Consider the following 24265-nt stretch of genomic DNA (forward strand, 5'->3'; position numbering starts at 1 on the left):
CTTGATGAGGAATGAATTCCTCAGCTGGCAAAAGGTGGGTGTGGGGGAAGGAAGGCAAAGACAGATCCCTTAATAATTTGAACTGACATCCCTTTATTAGATGGGTGGTGCCCTGTCATTTGAAAGAGAGAGGGCAAATGATGTCTTAAATGTGTCACTTTGCCCACGCTCCCCTTCAGGACAGAGTAAGGATTCGTTGCTCTTCAGCTCTGGGCTGGTGAGACTGATGGAATGTGCTTTTAAAGATAACTATATACACATTTTCATCCCCTAATTGCGTGAGTGACTACAGCACATTCCATATTATTTACTGAAGATCTTTACTAGTAAAAACACAAAGCTCGGAGATGTCCCAGGTAATCCCACAACAATGTATTTTGCATCTTTCACACTCCCTTTAAAAAGAGGTGCAGGGGTCAAGCTAGCATTCCAATTTTAAATGGAAAATTACGGTGGGCATACACAGGAATTTATATTCAGATAGCTCAGTGTGCACAGGAGATCTCACCTTGCAGGGTGCTTTGCGGCTTTTTCCCTCTCCTTGAAAACAAGAGTGGATGTTAAGCACAGGTTTAAACCTGAAAGCTAGTATTCTGTACACTAACCTTAATTGAGGTAGATCCATGCAAATACATTTTCAGTGTGATACAATTTGTAATTTCCTTTTCTCTGAAAATAGGTATTGTGAGGGCAGGTGAATTTGCACTTGAACCTAAAATGTAGAATCGTGTCCTGAATGTGTTTACCAAATTTCAATGAGATATTTGATTACTCAATCCAGTTATTTCCTCACAAACAAGCAAGCCTATAAGTGGAATGTAAAGCAGGTGAGCTTATTCTCGCTTGCTCAGCTAGTTATACTCCGCAAGTTTGAAATAAAACATTCAGATTCTTTCATTGCCTGGTCATTATAACTGTTAATAAATGACCCATGGCAAAAGATTGACTATCAAAATAATATTCTTACCAAACTTAGAAAATGAGATCATTTTCATGCGCAACACCACCACAAAGTTTTTAAGTGTTAGAACGGAGAATAATGCCACTCAAATATCCAGAACCATTTAATGAAGTGTATTGGCTTCCTATGTTTCAAACCACATCTGAATATTCCTCAGGAGCACCCATAGCACCCCTTTTTGTGTTCATTGAATATGTGAGAGGGCAGTGAGAACACATTTCCTGGGCATGCCCTTCTTGTACTGCTGTGACATCTGATCGTGCTCTCCTCAGCTGCTACACATTTGGCATTATTGCAACTCTGTACCTCTTTACCTAGCTTGTATATCTGAACAACTGTGATTAGCTTAAATTCCCAGTCAGGTAGAGGAATGCTATACACATACAGAATAATTTACTGTACATAGGGCCCCTTTCTTACTAATGCTGAATGTTTGGGCACCCAGGGCACATCAAAAGTTGCATCAAGGTGGGGAAGGCCTGGCCAGCACACAGGATTTCCCTTCCCACCTCACATGTTCATTGAATGTGTGAGGAGTGTTGTATGAACACCAGTTTTGTCTCTGGTACAACTAAGCCAGAAAATACCATATTTACTTGAATCTAATGCCAAATTCTGGGATGTGGGTGGCACTGTGGGTTAAACCACAGAGCCTAGGACTTGCCGATCAGAAGGTTGGCAGTTCGAATCCCCGCAACAGGGTGAGCTCCCGTTGTTCCGTTCCTGCTCCTGCCAACCTAGCAGTTTGAAAGCACATCAAAGTGCAAGTAGATAAATAGGTACCGCTCCGGCGGGAAGGTAAACAGTGTTTCCGTGCGCTGCTCTGGTTTGCCAGAAGTGGCTTAGTCATGCTGTACGGTGGCTCCCTCGGCCAATAAAGCAATATGAGCGCCGCAACCCCAGAGTCGTCTGCGACTGGACCTATGGTCCTTTACCTTTAATGCCAAATTGCATTGTGAAAATTGATGTCTGCATTAGATTCAATGGCACATTTACATTCGCCAGCAAATACTTTTTTTGGTTTCAAGGTTCTGAAAACTGAGGTGTGCATTAGATTCGATGCCACATGGTAAATTCTGAGAAAATTGCTCACATTTTTTACTTTCTCATCGCAGCTCCCCCCCCCCCGCAAAGAAGGCGCTTTGCAGGATTTTCTCCTAAATTCTCTATCATTGTCTCTGGAGCAGCAGCAAAAACAAAACACTACCTTGTGGGTCGAGGGGGGAATGCAGTTGTGCTATTGCCACTGACAACAGTGAGTTGCTGTCCTCCCATTTTTTTTAGAAGTCCCCCCACCCCCCACCCAAGAAATTCATTAAAGTCCCTTCCTCTCAGTTTCTCTGCTCACAAATAGGGTGGAGAATTTCAAGGGGACATTTGCACAAAGGTCACCACTATACTGCCCCCTGTTGTTCTAAACCATTCAATTGATTTATGCACTCAATAAACATGTAAGAGGGGCACACCTGTTTGGCGAAAGGGAGTGATTCTCCTGTGCTGATAACTCCCTTATCATTACATAAAAATAACCGCAGAAAGAATTCATTGTGCGTGTGTGCACGCGCGCGCGCACACACACACACACACACACACTTACCTGGAAAGTATCCATTAACCTTGGACCTTATTGTTCAGTTGAGATCTCCTTTGCTCCACTCCTACTGAATTCCGGGTTGGTATTCCTGCTGCACTTAGTCATACAGTCATGTGAAACTGCTGCCATAGGCAGGATGAAGACTCTTGCTACTTGCCGGCAAATGCCTAAGGAAGTAATTTTGGGTCTTGATGGATGAAACCCATCCATCTCAGTTAGGAACAGGGTGAGATCTTTCTGAGCCTTTCTTGGATAAGTATAGTGGCCATGTACATACCATCAAAAAAGATCCAGATTTGCATAACATTTGTATATACTAACTTATACTTAGATGCAAATTTAGAAATATTGCTATAATTTAAATGAATATACAATACATCACACCATAATTGGGAAGACTGTGAACAGGTGACCTTTGCTCCTGCTTAGTTAGATACTTATTGTTGATGGGAAATCTCCAGGTTATTCTAATTATTTTTCTACTATATATTTTGGAAACTTGCTTGTTTGCTATGTATTTGGACCTCCTAAGATATCATAGCCAAATTTTGCACAATGGTTCCTAAGATCAAGGATTAGGTTTCGTTTATGTCTGGATACAATTGGATGCCATTTCAAATAAAAATTCTGAATTAAAATTCACTGATTTTAACCACTGATTTTCAAAACAACACTGATTTTTGGGTTTATTGGAATTCCTGAGCAACGCCAGGTACAAGGCCGCTACTTATCTTTGAATTGGACTTGGACTAGACAAATGTTCAAATGGAAGAGTTCTTCAACTAGAGTACTGTTTGCTGACAGTCTTTCAAATATGGAATTGCTTTCTGTAAAGTGCATATTGTGGAGTCTCAGAAAAACCGGGCTTCTTCCAAGAGTTCCGTAATTCTAAGAAAGACCCAGCCTGCGAAGATCCTGCACTGTCACCTGTTCTTTCATTTTATACTTTCCTTTCTCTCCCTCTTTTATAAGCTTACCAAGACTTGGGGTGAGGGGAATAGAGCACCAGGGAGGGGCTTGCAAAAGCCGACTACTCTCCCTGTGTTCAGCAAAAAAAAAGTCTTATGGGTATGCTTAGAACTTGCATTGTTGCTGGGAAGTCTGGGAAGTGTAGTTTAAATAAGGAAGAATAAAAACAACAACACTGGAATTCTCAAGAGTTCAAATGGAGAATTCAAACATGGAGCATGCTCAGAAAACTTTGTTCTGGATAGTGAAAAGTACCGGTAGTTTAGAAAATGGTCCTTGCTTCCTTTGGTGCTATTTTCCCTCCTCACAAGCTTGCAGATGAGAAGGAAGGAATTGGGCACCAAAGGCTGGTGCTGAGCCATTATGATTGTTTGTGATGGCATGCAAAAAGCACAATTTAACAGTGCATTGACCGCCACTCGGTTGCTAAAGTTTGGCCTTTGATGTGTTCTTATTGCCATGGTCACTGGCGGATGAAAGTGGGGGTGTGGGGGAAGTCTGCCCCGGGTGCCATGGCATGGGGGGGTGACATCACAGCTGCCCCTGCCCCCACCCCTCAGGATGCTTGTCGCTTGTCACGCATGCCCTGGGATGCGCACCACTTGCCGTGCACCCCCCATGTGCACCACGCCCCCACGGGCAGCACACCACACCCCCTGGGACGTGCACCAGCCACACCCCCGGATGTACGCTACTCCTGGTGCCGGAGCAGGTAGCTTTGTCACTGGCTGTGGTGTACACATGCAGATGACTAAAGAGGTGCGAAAGTAAAATAGCTTTAATTTGACCAGTCAGCAAGCAAGTGCAGTGTGTATGAAAGAGCAACCAGTAGCAATGCTGAAATACAGAAACAGACAATGTGGTGACCTCCAGATGATGTTGGACTACAATTCCCATCATTCCTCATCATTGACTGTGCTGACTAGGACCAATGGGAGCTGGAGTCAAGCAACATTGGGATGGCACAACTGTGGCTACCCCCAAAGGAGAATCTGAAGTGCTTCTCCCAGAGGAGATAGCCCCTCCTTTCTTGGACTCCACCTTTCCTTCTATTCCCCCTTTAGTCCATAAAGAAGCAGAGCAGGTCATGTTTCACCTTTCTTTCTTTACTACAACATCAGGATTAAACAGTCTTAACTTCCTTTAACCGATAAAGAACCACAATTGTATCATGCTGTAGTAAGTTAGTCAGAGCCCTTCCTTTAACTCCTTTCCATTTTTTTTCTTTCAAAGAAGCTCTCCTCACTTACACTGCAAGGACCAGGACCTCACAGCTCCACAGAACATAATGAATGTTCCCTATTTTAAACCACCACAGCTCAGGAATATACTGTATTTTTGACATCTATTTTTTGTTCCTAGAAACCTACCTGGGAACGTAATGTGGAGTATTGACCACAATCTTTTAAAAATAAAAAATACAGCTCTTGTTTTTATGTATTCATTTCTTATAACCTTAGCTATTAAAGTGGGGCCAGGGGAGTGGGCAAAATAGATGAATGGAATTCAGCCCCTGTTACTGAGGTAGATTGCACTAAGAAAGACATTGTTACCTGCTTCCTAAAATCTAGTATTGCTGTGTCGTGGATTTAACTCATTTTGTACAGTGCAATACGCCTCTGGAGACTAATAGCAAAATTCTGCTTTGTGTAGGTATAGAACATTACACAAATGAATTCTCCGCCCTCCCTGAACTCCTTTTCTCTTATGATTAAAGCTTGGCAGCCTTAAATTTCCTATATCAGTGTGTGAAATGAGCATACTGCTTCATGCAGTTCAGTTCAGGCTGCATACCAATTTACCTTTAAAGCACATTCCTCCCCTCAAAGAATTATGGGTTACCCCCCACAGAGATACAGTTCCTACCAACTGTTACCAAACTACAGTGCCCAGAATTCTTTGAGCTGGTGTGTGTGTGTGTGTGACATGCTTTGAATGCGCTTTAAAGGTTTAGTGTGTAAGCAACCTTATAGTGAAGTATTCGTTAACAAAGGGCCTGCTTCTGTTGCCTCACTTTTGCAATATTTGCACATGCGCACGACAGTTGGCAGCTTTAAATATTGGTCCACAGACAAGGACAGGGAGATGATGCAAGACCAGTGAAACCAGGGCAGAACTTGTTGGCGGCATAGGAGCAGTGCTTTCCCCCCTATAAAAATACACACTGGCTTAGACCCAGGCCAATAAATGTTGTAAATATGTCTAGAATATAAATGCAGATAAACTGAGCCCATACCAGAAAGGTGCTATAATTTTGCAGTGCCAGCGGGCATTTGCTCTTGGTTGCCTGCATCTCCAGCACCACCTGCCTGAGTATGTAGGTGCTCACAGTGCAGTGGCGATGATTTATATAGCACAAAGTGTAGATTAACTTGAGCAAAAGAGAGATTCCTGCCCCAAGGACCTTGCAAGCAAAAATTGTACAAGAAAGCAAGGGATATAAGGGGTGAATGTTATATTTTGCAAGATTTCAGTCCTACTCTTTAGTAGTACAACCAATCAACATAATTTCTTATTTGGCTTCCTCAGGCCTATAAGTCATAGCTCATCAGCCCCTTTCACAGAAAGGGTGAAGCACACATCCCATTGTGGTCAATGAACAAATGATTTTTTTAAAAAATCAATTGAACCTAATGGAATTGGATTGCATTCAAGGACTCAAGAGAAGGAGATATTGGCAGCCACATGACTTGCCCACCGGGCTCTCACCTATGCCATTTGAGATGCACCAGCCAATCTGAGGAAAATGCAGAGAAAGAGAAACTGGAATCTATGGCTGGAGAAGAAAAGCCATTATAAAATAAAGAGTGAACAGAAGAGGAAATGAGGTGAACAAAAGGAGAGAGAAGAGCCAGCAAGGGCAAAATGAATATATGTCTCAAAATCTATTAATTGAAGCAGTAAATAATAATATTAATAATCTAAGGTCTGGTTCCATGAACTACTGTATGGATAGGATCAGGGATACAGATCTCCAAGATTGTAAAAGGTGTCATTTGTCCTTTTGCATCATCGCTGAGAGCCATGCCAAGCACCAGTACAACTATGCCAGAGCAAGGACTTTGAAAAGGAGAGAGGCAAGAAAACTTAGGGTCAAGTGCTTGGTGCTGACCCCATGTCCAATGGGCCAAGAAGCTATGAACACTGGTACAGCCTGTCATCATGTTCTCCTGTAGAAGGGAATCTAATAAATGTGTGATAGAGGAATACGTATTTGACAGCAGTGAAGGAACATAGCTTAGTGACAGAGCATATGGTCTCCGTGCAGAAGGACACAAGTTTAATCCCTGGTATCTCCAGTCAACAGATAGCAGGGGATATGGAAGACCTCTTGCCTTTAGACCCGGGAATGCAAGTGCTAGGAAGGACGGGTCTAGATGGACAAATCATATGACCCTACTACAAGATATTTTTCCATGACCCATTTGCCCCATGTGGGGGTGTAACTTTACCTGCCATGGAGCAAACTGCTTTGAGCAGCATAGATATTCATCTGCTTCACAGAATCTTCAGAATCCTTAAATATACAAGTCATTTATTAATGAAATATGATAATGAATCCATTTCATAGCAAAAGGCTGAGGCTAGTCTGATCCATTGGTTCCCCTTTTCAGCAACTCCCAAGAGCCACCATTTCTCATGCCCAAAGCCTTGAGAATCGGCAGAAGCAAGAGCATCCATGTGCTGGTCGTTTTGCACCTGGGTAAATGGTAACCAAGGGGTAAGAAACAGGATAATTGAATTCATAATATATGCAGATCAGGATCCTGATGGATGAGGAAAGATGGGCAACACAAAATAATAGTCCGTGCCAGGCCTTGATGATCACAATCCCCTTGCCATGTTTCCTTCCTTTCCTATGACATAAATTTCAGTAGGTTGAGACAATGTACCAAGCCAAACAATAGTATCTCATTCTGGCACAGCTGTATATAAAGGTTCTCAGTACTCCCAAGACTGGACAAAACAAGCCAAATTCTCTGGGAAATTACAGCCCCTTTTATCTCTACACATTAGCACAAGGCAGGTTGAAAGCCAGCTGCAATCCTTCCCTGTGGAGTTCCCTTACATAAGGATTTTTCTGGTGCCATAAGGGCCAGCCGTGCTTGTTGTACACCATCTCTCCTTCAGCAGCCTTTTGTGCATGAAGCATTGCCAAAGGGAAAGGGAACATGGCTGACATGCGCTTGCTTTCCTGAAGTATCTGATGGATGGCAATAATCCATCAGAGCTCAGTGTAGCTTGCTGAAGTCCTGAGGCAAATAAGATGTTCCTTTGGCTGCACTGGCAGTCAGGCAGTAACAGACGTGGCATGTGGCCAGCTTTTCAGCTTCTTCCACTTAGAATTTCTGTGTGTCTTGGATGGCAGATCCTGAGGGCTTATGAAGAAACGAAATGGTGTAAAGTTATGACTTTTCAAAGCTAATGCCCATCGATGTGGCTGAACGAGTCACATTGCTGCTTCCAAATGTAATCTTCCGAAAGCAATTTCTTTGGAAACTCCTAGTACTCAGGGAAAACCATGAGACAAAACTGTTTTAGATCGTGGCGCAAATGCAAAGCAACAAAAATATTCCTTATAGAAGGAGCTCTGTAAGGCAGCCTTCCACAACCTGGTTCCCTACATATATTGTTAGACTACAATTCCCATCACAGTGGCTGGGGCTGATGTTTGCTGGAGCCCAACAGCATTTGGAGATCACTAAGTCAGGGAAGGCTGCTGTGTCAGGTAATCATATTTCAGTCTTCAGAGCAGATAAAGTCTGTTTTAATAATGGTGGGATCAATATGTTCAAATATGAAGCGATTTGTTGGGGCAAGCTTTGGCCATTAATAATTGTGCTGTCCCTTGAAGGCAGCCTTTAACAAAATTACAGCTGGATGTGCTTCCTGTAAAATTAAATTTTCTTGTAATCTCTCTCTTTCCTCTCTGTTTTCAGGCAAGCTCATATCTCCCCTGTTGTTGAAAACTTTCTTTCCTTCCAAATACCATCCCTTCCCCACCTCCCACCCCCCAAATTCCTGAGGCATGCCATCTGCACCAGCTGCCTTCCTTTGATAGCTCCAGCATGGTTTTGCATAAGCATTTCTTATCAGCTGCCTGCCTGTATCTTGTGAACAAAGTGGACCTACCTACCAATGCCAAACAAGAGAAACTACAAAGAACCTTGCCAGTTATAAGTAGCATATAATGATCCATACTTGGCTTTTCCTGTTCCAGTATAAGTACTCCTGTTGCCTTCAATGGTCCTGGATTATATTATATTATATTAGATTAGATTCTGCACAGCAAATGTCACCAGGGAAAAGTATGTTAAGTTGTATCCGAATAGGAAGCCCTGGATGAGAGGAGAGGTTAGGAGATTATTGAAGGCCAGAAATTCTGCTTTTAGAACTGGGGACCGGGTATTGTATGGCATAGAAAGAGCGAACTTGAAGAGGGGTATCAGGAAAGCAAAAGCGGAGTACAGAGGAAAAATTGAGGACCACCTGAGAAACCATGATACTAGACAAATGTGGCAGGGAGTCCAACATCTGACTGGTTATAAATCAAGGAATTCATCAGTGGTAGAGAGTACTGCTTCCTTGGTGGGAGAGTTGAATACCTTCTTTGCCCAATTTGAGGTGACACCAACAGTGACTCCAACAGGGATGCCAGAGCTATTGGCGTCACTACCTACAGGAAATGCTGCCAGGGTGGAAGAGGGAGAAGTGAGGCGAATATTAAAGGAGGTAAACACGAGGAAGGCTATGGGCCCGGATGGGGTGGCTGGCAGGGTGCTAAGAGATTGTTCGGATCAACTGGCAGGAATCTTTACGAAGATTTTTAACCACTCTCTGGCCCAAGCCACTGTTCCACCCTGTCTGAAATCTGCTACCATTATACCCCTGCCAAAAACATCAAAGATAGACAGTCTGAATGATTTTCGCCCTGTGGCGCTGACACCCATTATAATGAAATGTTTCGAAAAACTGATGAGGAAGCGCATCTTATCTTGTCTGCCAGTGGGACTTGACCCTTACCAGTTTGCGTACAAGGCAAAGAGATCCACAGAGGATGCTGTGGCAATGGCTTTACATGCTGTCCTGACTCATTTGGAGAAGCAAGGGAACTACGCAAGACTGTTATTTGTAGACTTTAGTTCTGCATTTAATACTATTCTTCTGCATAGATTGGTGCCCATGTGGTGCCCATGGCATGGCCATGTGGCATTGAGGGCAGGGCCAATGGCTTTGTGTGAGTTCCCTATGTGCAAAAAACCCACATGAGCAGGGCTCAAGTAAACAGAATAAAGGAAGAGGACTGGGAATAGTTTTTTTTTTTTAAATCTGGCCATTCCCTGTTTAGATCAAACAGTGCTATAAATCCCTTTAGAGCATTTGTCTTGTTGCTCTTTCCCACTTCATTTAGGATAGATACTACACCTTCCCTTATTAAAAATGGGTAAGCTTTGTGGAGAAGGAAAGGAGAAGCTAGCCACACTTTGATACAGATGAATATGCTATTTACAGAAATGTACATAAAACCAAGACTCTGATAATGCAAGCATTACTAATACTGGTATCCCATTGAAGCATATGGAATTACTCATGTTTGGTAAAGGTTACACGTGTAGATAAATGTTTAAAAATCAAAACCACACTCCATCAGAGAGGAAGAGAATCAAAGGATTACTGTTTTAAAGGCTTCACAGTAACAGAATTTTACATTCTTTGCAGCTGCTTTCAAAATGAATTTCAAACATCGTGTTAATTCCCACACCAGAAATATTTCTGATTACAATATCCTTGAAGAAATATCTGCCAAAGAATATGTCTAGTTCAAGATATGCTAATACAACGTATATTAAAGCGTGTAGAGTTGGTGTGACTCATGCAGCTCACATTTGATTTTGGTGTAAAAATCCACCTTTATGGGGGAAATATATCTTGATTTTGAAGCTAACTAGAGGGTTTTTCTGTTTTTTGTTTTGCAAGGTTGTGCAGGAATAAACTACCCTCAGCAAATGCCCGCAAAAAAGGGGAAATTATCCATTTACCCCTAACTATTTTAAAGGTTACCATTTATAGAAGTTGATCTCAAAGCCTTGCAAATGTAACTCGTTTGTCCTGGTTTATCAGAGGGCTCCAAAAATAGTTAATTGTAATTGAATTAAATGTAAAAATAAATTAAGGATGACATACTTGTATTACCCAATATGGCCACTTCAAACTAAGTGGATAATTTTTAAAACAATCTCTATGGTTTAGGCTGAAAGAAGCACAGCTTGTACCAGATGCAGCAATGGAAGTGTGCATAAGGATGGATGAATCTTGTCAATTTCAGTTTCTCTTCTCATTTCTATAGCTGGTTGCAATTGCATGAAAACACACCAGCATTTTAGTATGCTTTCCCCCTAGTATACATTATTTTTAATGCAATTTTGTCTAATATGCAGAATTTTGCAAGCACCCTAAATAGAATGCATTTCCCTTGCTGTTTTCACTGATGTATGCATTTTAATGCATACTTTCATCTAATATATGCATTTTTCTACAATTTTTTGGCTGGAGAACTCTTATCACATAATTGGAGAAGCGCATATTTTGAAAGATAGCTGTGTCTCAGTTTGCATGTTTGTTTCAGGAAGTGGAAATTAGGAAACTTTGCATTAAAATGTGAACAGAATCAAATTACACCATAGCAGGGCTTTTCTGCTGTTTCAGGATAAGGCTGACAGTGACTCCTAGCCATGACGGCTATGTTCTTTCTCCACTGTTTGAGGCAGTGGTTATTTTGCTCTTATGGGGCTTCCACTAAGCCCTATACCCCTTGGCAGGTGTATCTTCAGTACAGGATTGTTCCCTAAAATGGAGTTTCCTATTCTTTTTCTCTGGAAAACTTGGTGGTGGTGTAAAAGGGTGGGAGACAATGGAGAACAACCCCAACATTTTCTAAAAGGCACATTTGCATGCTGTCCAATGCCTACTCTCTCTATTGGCTGAAAATTGTTTAATCTGTATCTAGATTCTCATAATGTATGGACAACAACTAGCAGTTTTAGAACAGAATAAAAATCAATACCAAACAAGAGTGGTTCCCTTTTAAATAATGCAGTCTGGATCAGTCCATTCCTCTGTGTGTGTGTGTGCGCGTGCGCACACACACACACACACACACACACACAGAATCTTTTTCTAAACTTACAAGGGATTTATAATCAGAAGAATACCACCTTAAATAATTAAGTTTACAGAGAGATGATTACATATTGAATCCATTTCCCTTGATATTTGCAAGTGCTCCTAATGCTTCTATATCAGTTTGATCTGACTAATAATTGTCATTATTGACATCCATTAAATGAACAGGAGCTGTAGCTCAGTGTTAGAGCACATGCTTTGCATGTACAAAATCCTAGATTCAGTCCCTTGCATCTCTAAGTAGGTCTGGTAAGGATTCTTTTCTGAAACCTTGGCAAGCCAGTGTCATTGTAGACCCTTCCTTGGCCTGGTGACATTCAGACTTCAATAATTATTTGAACTCAGTTGGGATTTTATTATGAATTAAATACATGCTTAAATGGCGCAGAATAAGAAATGTTAGAAGTGATAACAGAATAGGAGTTTGTCATAGTGATTCTTGCTTGGAATCAGGGGTGGAGGAAGGGGGATGCAGTGGGGGCGGACTGCCCAGGGTGTCACCACTGAGGGGGAGTGACAAAATGCCAGGCGGCATTCACTGCTGGGCCTGCAGCACGCCCAAGCCATGTGTCTCTCCTGGGAGTGACATGGTGGTTTTGGTGCCTGCAGGCTCTGCACTGCTCCAAACGGTCCGCTTGTCGCCTCCCCCCAGCTGTAGGGTGGCTGAGTGGGAGGAGGCAGGCAGACTCCTCGGAGGCCCCACAGAGTATCCTGCCCTGGCTGGCCCCGCCTCGTGGGAGTCTGGCCCCCACGGGTGGCTGAAAGGCACGCCACCTCAGGCTCCCGATCGGCTTGCTCCACCACTGCTTGGAATGGCTATTTCTCTCTATCTCTCTCTATAAAAATGTAAGAATGTCATTGCATAGCTCCTGCTGGCATGTGTAGTGGCACTTTACAGTGTGGGATTTGCATGAAGTCATAGAGGGGAAGGGGAGCAAAAGTGAAGGCGGGCTGTGCAACAGCAGTGGTCATGACATGGGTGTGAGAAGGGAGAGATGTTGAGAAGCGAAAAGTGATGGTTTAAAACAACAACAGAATTTTGAGCAAAAGCAGGGAGGGAAGAAACTGAGAGGAAATGGGTGTCTTAAACAACAACAGAGCTTTGAGTAAAGTACTATGGAATATTTGAGGGCACCACATCTGTTATCTCTCTCAATGAAGTAGCTGAGGAACGGAGGAGGGAGAAGTGTGAGTACAGTGAGAAGGGGGACACTGAAAAAAGAAACAATGGCAGAAGCAGGGGGAGATATAGATAGGAAAAAGAGGTGATTTTAAAGAATGGCAGATGTTTGAGTAGAGCAAGCAGGAAGTGACACTGGGGAAGAGAGGCAGTTTAAAACAAGGCTTGAGTACAGTGAGAAGGAAGTTTGGAAAGGCTCTGTTGTGTTAGCTTTTTGGTGTTCTGTGTTGTACCTATCTCTGTTATTTTTCCTTGTTAAAACTGGTTGGTTTTTTAAAGCAACCATTCAGTATCTTCCTAGCCCTGCTTTCTTCAAATGTCTGCTGTTGTTTAAAACAGCCACCCCCCCCCCCAGTGACCTTCCCTTCTTGCGCTACTTAAACTTTCTCCTCTTCTTTTCATCAGCTGCCTCATGTAAGAGAAATAAAGGATGCGGCTTCATGCACCATTTTCAACATCAAGTTCCAGATTCAATGTAATTTTGTACAGATTTTTTTTTCTTATCAAGGAAACTCACATACTGTATATGTACTATATAGCCATCAACTGAACTTAACCTTCTGCAACTGAGCCAAGCTAACAGGCTTGCTCTTAAAAGTCTATTCATAAATAGGATACAGAAACATCTATCATCATGGGGTGGGCGCACAAAAGTGGCTGCAGAATAAGAGAGAGGAAAAGGCATGGAAATGGGGGTGGCCTGTGTGCAAGGGAGAGTTGAAAAAGGAGGAAGGTGATAATGGTGTTTGTGTGCAAAGAGGACTGCAGAGTAGGAGACGAGACAGTTTGGAAATGGGTGTGATCTGTGTGCAAGGGAGATTTGAGAAAAATGAGGATGGGGAGAAAAGGAATGAAGGTGAAAATGAGGGTGCAAAGGGGGATTCTATATGGCTAGGAATTCCCCTTTGATTTTGATTTCTGCCCTTAAGATTGCATCATCTCAGTGTCAAAAAGTATGGGTTGCACAAAGAAGACATATGCTTTATTAGCGTACAGTCTGACTAGCCATGTAGCTTTCATTCCTCTTTCCCTTCCCTATAAAGACAAATTCAAAGTGAGTTTGGTTTTCCCTGCCACTTTTAATGATGTGCCTTTGATGTTCTGCAAAACCACTGACTTAAACATTTATATAGCCCCAAGCAGTCATAAACTGTGTTTCCTCCTACGCTCCATAGCGACAAAATTGTTTATCCAGTTTAATGTATAATCATTACGGTTCTCCACTCATGCTCATTTCAGCTCTTATATCGCATCTGCTGGCGGTACTGGAACACAATTATACCTTAGTCCTCTGATGGATACTGGTAGTGTTTGCTGAAAAACTTTGGGGGATGATACACTTGGGACTACAGTATTGGCATTCAACCATTTTGGCAAGAATTCCACAGTCAAATGCGCAGAATGAGAAAATAGTGCCACTCTAGCGTACCCTGTAGCATTTATTATATTATACTATATTACGTTACATTACATTTTTGTCCAGCTTTTCAGCCAAACATTTCCTCCAAAATAGCTCACATCAGTATAACATTGATGAAAGAGATAGAAGAGAAAGTGAGTGTTCTCTGGTTCATGTCAGATTTGCTTGGGGTGCCTGAATAATCCAAAGCTTTGCTCACCCCCTGCAAAGGACCAATTTATCCCAAGAGGTCTTCCCCAGAGGGTGGACTTTTGCCTATCACCACCAGTTTTCCCCAGGGCAAATCCTCTCCTCAGGAGGGCTCACCAGACATCAACCTTGATGTCATTCTGGCTCCAGATAAATACCTTTCCCCTCCCTTGAGCTTTTAAATCCTCTGCAAATTCCTTTTATGCAGGTTTGCAATTTTTTTTTATTCTATACTTTTTTTTGTATATCTTGTGGTGTTCAAATGTTGTTGTCTGCATTTCATTTACTGTTAATTTAACTTTTGCTAAACTACCCTGGAAGCCTGTTGGAAGGGAAGGGTGGAAATCCCTTAAAGAAAAGCAATAAGTACTAAAACTGGGGACACTAAGATTCTCCTCTGTTATTTATTTCCTTATACATTGGCATGGGAATGTGTGGGATGAAGTCATCACACTTAGCTTTTCCCTCAGTAGACCACAATGACATCATCTTTAGAACCTTGGAAGATCATAGTATTGACAGCATTAAATGGGAAGCCTACATGAGTAAGAACTCAACTGGTAGAGCATGAGGCTCTTGTGGGTTCAAGCCCCATGTTGGGCAAAAGATTCTTGCATTGCAAGCAGTTGAACTAGATGACCCTTATGGTCCCTTCCACCTCTGCAATTCTATGATTGCACATCAGTCTAGTCAGTGCAGAAGCTCCCCTCCCATTCTGTAGAGGTCAATGAAATAGGCAACATGGACATGATGTAGAGGGCAGGGCTAACAGGCTCATCACAGCTCTCCCCCTCACACAACAGTAATCCGGGGGTGGGGGAGATTACTTAAGAGGGTTGGATTGGCTCCTACTTCATTGTCTTTGGAAGGTATTTTATTGATTTATTAAATTTATATACTGCCCTTCATCCAAAGATCTCATGGCAGTTCACAAGATAAAAGCACAAAATAAATAGTTAAAAACAAAACAAAACAAACACATTTAAAAGGCCATAGAATATTAATCAGCCAAAGGCCTGGTTGAAGAGGAACAGTTTTGCCTGGGACCTAAAGATGTATAATGAAGTCACCAGACGAACCTCGCTGGGAAGAGCATTCCATAAATGGGGAGCCACTGCAGAAAAGGCCTGTTCTCGTGATGCCACCCTCTGGACCTCTCATGAAAGAGGTACACAAAGGGGGGCCTCAGAAGATAGTTGCAAAGTCTGGGTTCGGTTCATATGGGGAGAGGCGATCCTTCAGTTATTGCAGTCCTGAGCTGTAGGTAATTCTGTGACTAGCCAACAAAGTTCATATTTGTATTAAAAATACCTCTCCACAACATTCTCTTACCCATTAATCACAATCGGTCTTCGAGTACACAAAAGGCTCAGAGGCAATTTATGATAATACTCATGATCAATGGCTTCATAAATATAGATTCAAGTGAGAGGCAATCGCCGAACTGGAAGTTTTGCCAAAGACTTTTGCCAGGATGCTAGTAGCATTAACTATATTCTTACTCTGCCTTGCCTCCAAGGAGCTCAGCTCTTCCCTTTTTATTCTCACAATAATCTGTGAGGTAGATTAGGCCGCAAAAGCATGACTGGTCCAAGGTCAGCCAGGGAGCTTCATATCTGAATGAGAATTTAAACTCAGGTTTCCCTGGTCTAAGTCCTGCACACTAACCACTAAAGCATGCTGGCTCTGAACTACAACCCCCCTGCTGCACCAATGATAAAGCATTTTGGACCCTGAAATGCAGTTGACATCAAAATTTAAGCAAAAGAACTAATAACTGATGAGCTTGAAAGTCAAATAATGCGAAATTTGCTGAACAAATTCTTCTTCTTCTGAATACCTCCATGTAGCTTTGATTGTCAACTTGTGATTTCTTTGCTGTTTGTAAATTCAATCCTTGTGTTTCTTCCCAGAGCAGTGAATGTCATGTAATGTCTCAGCAGACTTGTATTTCTTGCAAATATGAAATAAGTGCTCTGTGCATTTTTGCAACTACTGTACTTGCATGCCCTTTTCAGGATGCAATTGCATTTTGACTTTTGGGGGCTTAAATAGCTGCAATGCAGGATTTGCAGTTCAGTTGTGCATTGACTTCATTTTCAGTCTTCTGCTGGAATCACTGAATTACCTTTGCCTTCTGCATAGTCAATGATAGATAAAAGATTTTAGAGGTCTGAAGAAAGTGGAAGGTGAAACCTGATGAGTAGAATGATTAAGAATTAAATATATCCCTGTGGTGGTGAAGAGCACTGTGTGAATGCTTGGCAGGGGAGTTAACTTGAATAAAATATTGTGGGGGCCCTGGTAAGCCCCGCCCTGCATAATTGAACACATGATGTGATGCATGCGCACCATTTGAATGGCAATACCCATCAACTTTGCAGGGGTCCAGCCCCCTCAAATATTTTATTGTAGGGGATGAATCCCCCACAGCTCCTAGGAGTTGGCTCCTATGATGCTTGATTCTGGCTCCACCCCACTGAAGCACACCCTGTTGACCATTTTTAATATGGGTAATGTGCCCCTCAGTCCCAAAATGTTCCCCGCACCTGACTCACATGTAATTGCCCCTTTATTTTCCTCTTTTACACAGAGACAAGGTGCTGGAGCAACAAATGGAAAAGACAAGACATCTGGTGAGAATGGTAAGACCTGATTGGATGATATATATCATTGTGGTAGACTCTTGCCTTTGGGATAAAATGAACAACTAGTTAGTTGTGATGTCCAGGTGGATAAGGATCCATGCCTCATGCCCTTCACCAGCATTTTTATGTGGAAAGTTGCATCGGGTGCCAGGAGGACCAGGTTTCTCCAAAGGCCTTTAGGATGAACAAATGTGACCTGCAACAAAACATTTCACTGTAGAGTGCTCTTGTTCGGGGTTCCAACCAGCACTTTCCAGGGTGCTTCATTGCATTTCCTTCACCCCACGCAACTTTCCATCTCACTCCTGCCCCATAACAGTTGGTTCTCATGCCATGAATATGCTTAATCCTTATTGAGCTTGAAATACACTTGGAGCCCTGTAGTGATTTCATACTCTTTATTGCAGCTTGTAAAACAGTGATTGAATTGCCCCCCAGACCTCAGGCTTTTATATACATTACTTACACAATGAGTGCCGTCTGATTGGCTGATCCTGCTTCCCTCCTGGAGCTTGATTGGTCTTTTCCTGCAGGCCAGTCAGTTGTTGCATTCTACGATCCTACCAGCCTAATAGGCTGATTAACTTCCTCCTGGAGCCTGATTGGTCTTTTCCTGCAAGCCAATCAGTTGTTGCATTCTAGGATCCTACTTGCCTATTGTTCTAGGATCCAAGCTTAGAACATAACAGAGCTGTTATGGGGAATGCCTTCCTCTCACAAGAGATTTTTTTTGTTAAATTGTTTTTTGAACTTATGCAAACTTTGGGCCCCACCCCGCACAGCTGCCCTCTTGTGTATGGATGGTGCTATTTTGGTTATATAAGGCTCTACAATCAGAGAAACAATTCACTGTCAGTATAATGGGTTTGGTGAAGGGGATACGTGGTGTGCATTTCCTCAGGAGTTCTGCGTGACAATCCTGAAGACTTGCTGTAGGGCAGTAGGGCTGGCAAGGTTGGAGCAATGGGTTTCATGCATCTCAGATGCCGTACATGGCTGTTGTTACACATCACAGTAGCTACAGCAGACCTGAAGCTTTTGAGTGTGCTTTTTAAAATACAAAACATCAAACTGAGTTGCTCTGCATTTTCTGACTGACTCAGTACAAGATGCACAAGAGTTATCTCCTGGTTTTACTTCCATAATAAGGCTGGATGACTTTCTTCGCAATGCTGTTTATATAACACGATCATGAAACATGATGTTCTTAATAAAATGAAACGATGCAGTTAACCCAAAATGAAAGAAGACAGAGCAATGCAGGTTTTGTGAAGCTTCTTACAAAAGAAAAAAGAAAGAAAGCTCATTGAAAGCAGCAGATTTTGCACCTGCGGGGAAGACTTTCACATCCCCAGGCTAGCTAAGATATTTTGATCAGTTTCATTACCATCTTTGGCAAGCTTGGCCAAACATGTTTTTCAGGGTCCCTCCTTTCCTAGAAAATAACGACACTTACCAAAGAAGTAGAGCACGTCTCCCGCATACCCATCTTCTTCTCACTCCCACAGTGATGTCACAAACATTACATTTTCCATAGCTCAGCACTCGATGCCACTCACATCCCTTCCCACCAGCCTACATGCCTCTTCCATAATTTATAAGCTGTTGCCATACAAACCGTCTAGCATATTTTGCAAGTGGGAAATTGCAGCTGTGTCAGTGCATACCAGCTTCCAAATACTCTTATCCTCTACAAGTCTTCCCTCCCCAGCAAACAAAATTACAGTTCTGAGTTGTTGGTAGGGATAGACTAATCTGTCTGGTTTGGTTTCCCCCACTTTCTGATTCTCCCCCCATTGAAAATTCAGTTCAGCACATTTCTGGAGCAGTTTGGGGAATTTTCATTTTTTATTTCTTTTCATCAGCATTTTTGTCAGCATTTTTGTGTGCATTTTTCCAAATATATACACATCTCTATGCTGTTTTGCTGGATATGCACATTTTCGTTGGAGAGTGGCAGCACAAAATTCGGTGACATGCAAATTTGGAAGGATAGCTTTGTAATGTTTCGGAGGATGCAAATTTATATATTGATTTAGTTAAATAAATATAATCTGCACTTCCATAAAGTATATCAAGGTAGCTTACAACATACAAAATCAAATCAAAACAGTATATAAATATCCACAAAATGCAATTAAAAGCATCAATAGGTCAGTTGAAAAGAAATTGATATTGTGGTGGCTCAAAATGTATCTTCTCTTTAAAATGCAAACCAAACTGAATCTCTTCCCTGTTCCTGGTTGTTATGATCACTAATTATTATTATTTTTAAATGTAAAGTACTGATGTGTTGTTTCCTCTGAGCATCAAAGCCCCTTTGGATAACCGTGACTATGAGGATATAACAGTAAGAAGGATGCATGGTGGATCATCATTTTCCCTGCTTTCAAAGCAGTAGGCTAAGAAGAAAATAAGATAGAATTGCATCAGTTGCCTAGGAAAAGCAAATTTGACTGGCATTCCTAAGGTAGTAATGGAAGTCTTTTGAAAGAAACATGGCACATTTTATTTCCATCTTCTGCTATCTCAAGGCCAAGTACTTGGTCCAAGGGCAATCTGTACCATAAAAACTTTGAAAAATCTCCACTTATGGGTGCATAGGGATGGGACCGTCTTCATTCCCACTTCATCTGCACTGTAACACCTCATAGGAAATAAGGAGAGTGCCCCTGAAATGTGTTCCCACATTCTCATGCCCTGAGAAGTACACGGACCTCACACATTGACACTGCACACACTTAATTTACACTGATCTCAGTCAGTCAGGTGGGACATAAATACCCACTACTGTGTACAACCAAAGGGTGCAAATGTCCCAGAAGCCTGTAAATGCCCTGGGACTAATTTGTATTTACTGTGGGAATGAGCTCATATATGTTTATCTGATTGCTCTGAAGCCTTCATTTTCATTCAGTTAGTTGGGAGCGGGGAGGCTGCTCACACTGGCAGCTTGTCAGCTTGTCTGACGGATGGATGAGAGTAGGGAATGAGCCTCTAAGCCAGTGGTGGTTAATTGGGCTGTTGTCGCCAGCTTGATGTCAAGGATTGGCTGGAGAATGAGGAGTGGTGGGAAGCACCAGCCAGGGAACCCCCAAGGGAGATCGCAGAGGAGGAAGACTCAGAACCTGGGGGTTGGTGGTGGGACACTAAGGAGGAAGCTTGGGAAGAGATGCTGGATACTGGGGCAACAGGGTTTAGTGAAAAGGAAGAGCCCTATGCACTGTCAAGCACCCAAGGGGAGTGCCTGATTTTAGGGAAGGAGCAAGGTTGCATAAATTAACAAACTGCCCCTTGACTTCTCCACCCAATTTTAGCCAAATCATGCCCACCAAAAGTGGGCATGGTAACTTGCCTGTCAAGAATGCTTTCTGTAATGTGAGCACTGCCCATGGAGCATCATCATACATAGGCAACTCCATTTGTTTTAGTGGAAGGGCAGGTCCACACAATAGTTTCTTTTGTGTACACAGTGAATGGCTTTTTATAGTTGAAGGGAGCAGGGAAGCCCTGATGAGTAGCAAAGCGAGGCGCTTTGGAGCCCTCATACACAAAAGGGACTAGTAGATTGTGGCAGTCTTGGTATCAAACTACAGAGAAAGAAGAACTTGCTCCTCACCATGTTTGGCTTTATATTAAACAAGTGGAATCTGCAAAAAATACTGCAGTATATACTCAGGAACCCTTCTCCTGGTCAGGTTTCCAACTCAGCTAGCCAGCCATATCCTCCTCCAGATTATTATACAGTGGTACCTTGGGTTAAGAACTTAATTCGTTCTGGAGGTCCGTTCTTAACCTGAAACTGTCCTTAACCTGAGGTACTACTTTAGCTAATGTGGCCTCCTGCCGTTGCTGTGCGATTTCGGTTCTCATCCTGAAGCAAAGTTCTTAACCAGAGGTACTATTTCTGGGTTAGTGGAGTCTATAACCTGAAGCACCTGTAACCTGAAGTGTCTGTAACCTGAAGCATCTGTAACCTGAGGTACCACTGTAAAGGCACAAGCAGGGCAAGCCACTCCCTGTTTTCTTTTTTTAATTGACATGCAATATTTAATGATTACTGAGCATGCTGAGTCCTCATTGGGCTGTTTTATTTTGGAGAGAAGGTAGGCCCTCCTAAGTTCTGGCCCCTCTCCAAACAAGAAGAAGGAAAAAAAAGTTTGCACTTCTGCAAAAGCTGGAGTTTCCCAGTTATGCTGACCCCCCACCCTCTGTTTCTTCGATAGTCTAATTTTGGGTCCTTTTCTGTTGACACTTAGCACCTGGGTTCACTATTTGATAGTATTGTCATCTTATTTCATCATATAGTATTTTGTTTTGTATCTCACTTGCAGACCTTTTTGCTGTGGATTGAAAGTCTGGTCCGGACGCCTGCTTTGTGTGTCCTTTTTTTTTTTTTAAGTACCTGTAATTAATGCATTCTGTAATTCTCAGAATTGGCTGTATATTGATAGACCATGAAATATTCATTAGAACTCTCCAGCTGACAGCAATCGCAGGTGGGATATATGTTCCACTGTGGACAACTTTCCATTCCAATACAACTTTGTCTACCTTGTGCAGAAGAAAAGAGAGACAAACTGCTGTGTTAGTAAGATTGCATGCAAACAAAATACTGAGAAGAAATCACAGTCCAATATCTACCAAAGTTACTCACAATTTATTAGCATGCATACAAAAGAAAAAACTGGAAAAAGACCAGTTGCTAACAAAGTCCTGCACCCGTCACAATTCTCTGAGTCCAACTTCCCTTAGGTGAGCCCTTCACAAAGGCTTCCACGTTTTCACAGAAACATTCCAACAACCTCCACATCTCTAACAGATTCCCTTGTACTCCCCAGCAATGAATACTGTAATTTGGGCCCTTATCTACCCAGCACTACATGCTAGTTTGCCCAGCAACACAGATAAGATGGTCAAAAGATGCCTGCAGCTGCACTGTGGGGAAAATCCCCATTTCTACTGACTCTGTGGTCCACCTCCAAGGGTCTTTTGGTGGTTCCCTCACTGCAAGAAGTGAAGTTACAGGGAACCAGACAGAAGGCCTTATTGGCAGTAACACCCTCCCTGTGGAACGCCCTCCCTTCAGATGTCAAGGAGATAAAGAACTATACAACTTTTAGAAGACATCTGAAGGCAGCCCTGTATCGGGATGTTTTTAACATTTGACAGTTTATTATGTTTTTACATTCTACTGAAAGCTGCCCAGAGTGGCTGGGGAAATAATAATAAAACAACAACAACAACATTGTTACTACTCCTCCTCATGGATAATTAACCAATTTTTTCACTTTCCTCAACACTTGTGTGGTGCTAACAAGTATCTCCCCTGCCTCCTCCTTACGATTTCTGCTAAGGACAAGGCTTCCCCTTCCCCTTTCATTGGCTTGCAGTGGGACAAACCCCTCCTTCAGACTATTGCCAGTCAATAGAGACAATACTGAGCAGCTATGTGTCCTATTGTAGAGGTGACAGTCCTCTGTTTGAAAGACCATCAGGTTCAATTCTGGTTTAAAGATACAGAACCAAAAGTGGGGAGAGCAACAAGGGCCTTGAAGTTGCCCACCAACATTTAGCACCTGGAGAGCAGACTGAATAGGCACACAGGTCACCTCGTTATAGCCTTCCTTACTCTGGTGATGTATTTTATGTCTGTTTACATTACAGTAATCAGGTTGTACTCAATGGTACACCTACTCAGAGAAGGCCCACTGAAGTTAATAGATATGACTCATTTAGGTTCATTAATTTCAGTGGGTTTACTCTGAGTATAACTTAGTTGGATTCAACCCATCATTTCTAAATTTGTATTTATATATGTGAATTGGCATATAAGCATTTTATGGAAATTGGTGTCCTCATTTGTCCTCTTTTTTGTCACACATTTCCTCATTTGGGGCAGTTTATAAAGAGACATCCTATGCACTAATGGGCTGGCTTGGTATAAGGCAGCTCCCAGTGTTCCTAAAATAGAATTAGGATGAACTGATTTTTCCCCCCTTGGATTTTTCTTCTGTGATCTGTACCAAAGCTTACTTTACTCATCTGGCTGACCTGCAGCTGAATATTTCATCAAATAGCTGTATATTTTCACTCCCATGGGCTTCCTTTACCAGCACCTCATTAAAAAGAAGTCTGCAAAGACATCTGCGTGGCAATGGTTGCGCAGCCTGCCATGATTTCTCGGTGAGCTTTGCAGGAAGTTTTTGTTTCATGTATCATTTAAGATGTTCTACATTGATTCCATCAAAGCCCATCTCCTGCTCTAAACAAAGAATATGACACTAAGCACCTGTTACTTGACATAGCCTAAAACTGGTATTTTTCAAGTTGAGTTGCCTGTAATGGAAGGATCTTTAATAATTTTAATCAAATGCAAATAATCTGCATAGAAAACCAAGGCCAATTAAATATTATTTTATTTCTAACTGGCTGAAGAAACGTTATTTATCTGTATACACAACTGCACCCACCCACTTTATTGTCTGTATGAGATTTGTGTTGTGTTTCAAAGTACTTCTATGTGCACAAGCCAGTTATGCAAGAGGAAGGCGAGACTGTAGCTCAATGGCAATGTGTTGCAGGCAGAAGGTCTCAGATTCAACCTCTGGTAGAGCTGGGAAATGCTCCTGCCTGAAAGCCCAAAGAGCTGCTGCCAATCCAAATAGACAATATGGAGCTAGATGGACCAGTGTTCTTTCTCAGTATAAGGCCGTTTTGCTATGTTCCTTATATAAAGTTTCCTTTCTGAGTTATGTCCCCAGGGTCAAGGTCTGACCCACAAGAGGAGACTCAACAGAACAAATGGGTAATTGATGGATGGATTTATTTATTTATTTTTAAATGCCAAGAGGGGGGAAAGGGAAGACTCTTAAGAATTAGTGGTGGGTAGAGGAAGACAGCTGTCAATTTCCTCATTTTGCCCATCTTCTCATGTCCCATACCCCTCCTCCAATTCCATTCACAAACTGTGTCTATGGAAGTGACTTGTACTGTTGTTGATATCACCAGGTCCCAGAAGCTTCTCAGGCATGTTGGTGGCAGGTTGTCCTTTGCTTAGAGGTTAGAGGGATCAGGATAGCATTTCCAAGCCTATCAATGACTACACAACAGTACTGTT

At 42.3% G+C, this 24265-nt stretch overlaps 1 protein-coding gene across 2 annotated transcripts in view; it reads left to right on the top strand.

Annotated features, from left to right (window-relative positions):
• PCP4 (Purkinje cell protein 4) overlaps positions 1-24265 on the top strand; it is a 66951-nt gene that overhangs the window by 21247 nt on the left and 21439 nt on the right. For both annotated transcript variants that reach the window (XM_081859389.1, XM_081859390.1), the window contains one exon: positions 17091-17142. In XM_081859389.1, coding sequence (XP_081715515.1) covers positions 17091-17142 — 52 coding nt within the window. The remainder of the gene's footprint in view (positions 1-17090; positions 17143-24265) is intronic.

This window comes from Podarcis erhardii (genome assembly GCF_964252035.2).
Source record: "Podarcis erhardii genome assembly, chromosome: 4".
NCBI lineage: Eukaryota > Metazoa > Chordata > Lepidosauria > Squamata > Lacertidae > Podarcis > Podarcis erhardii.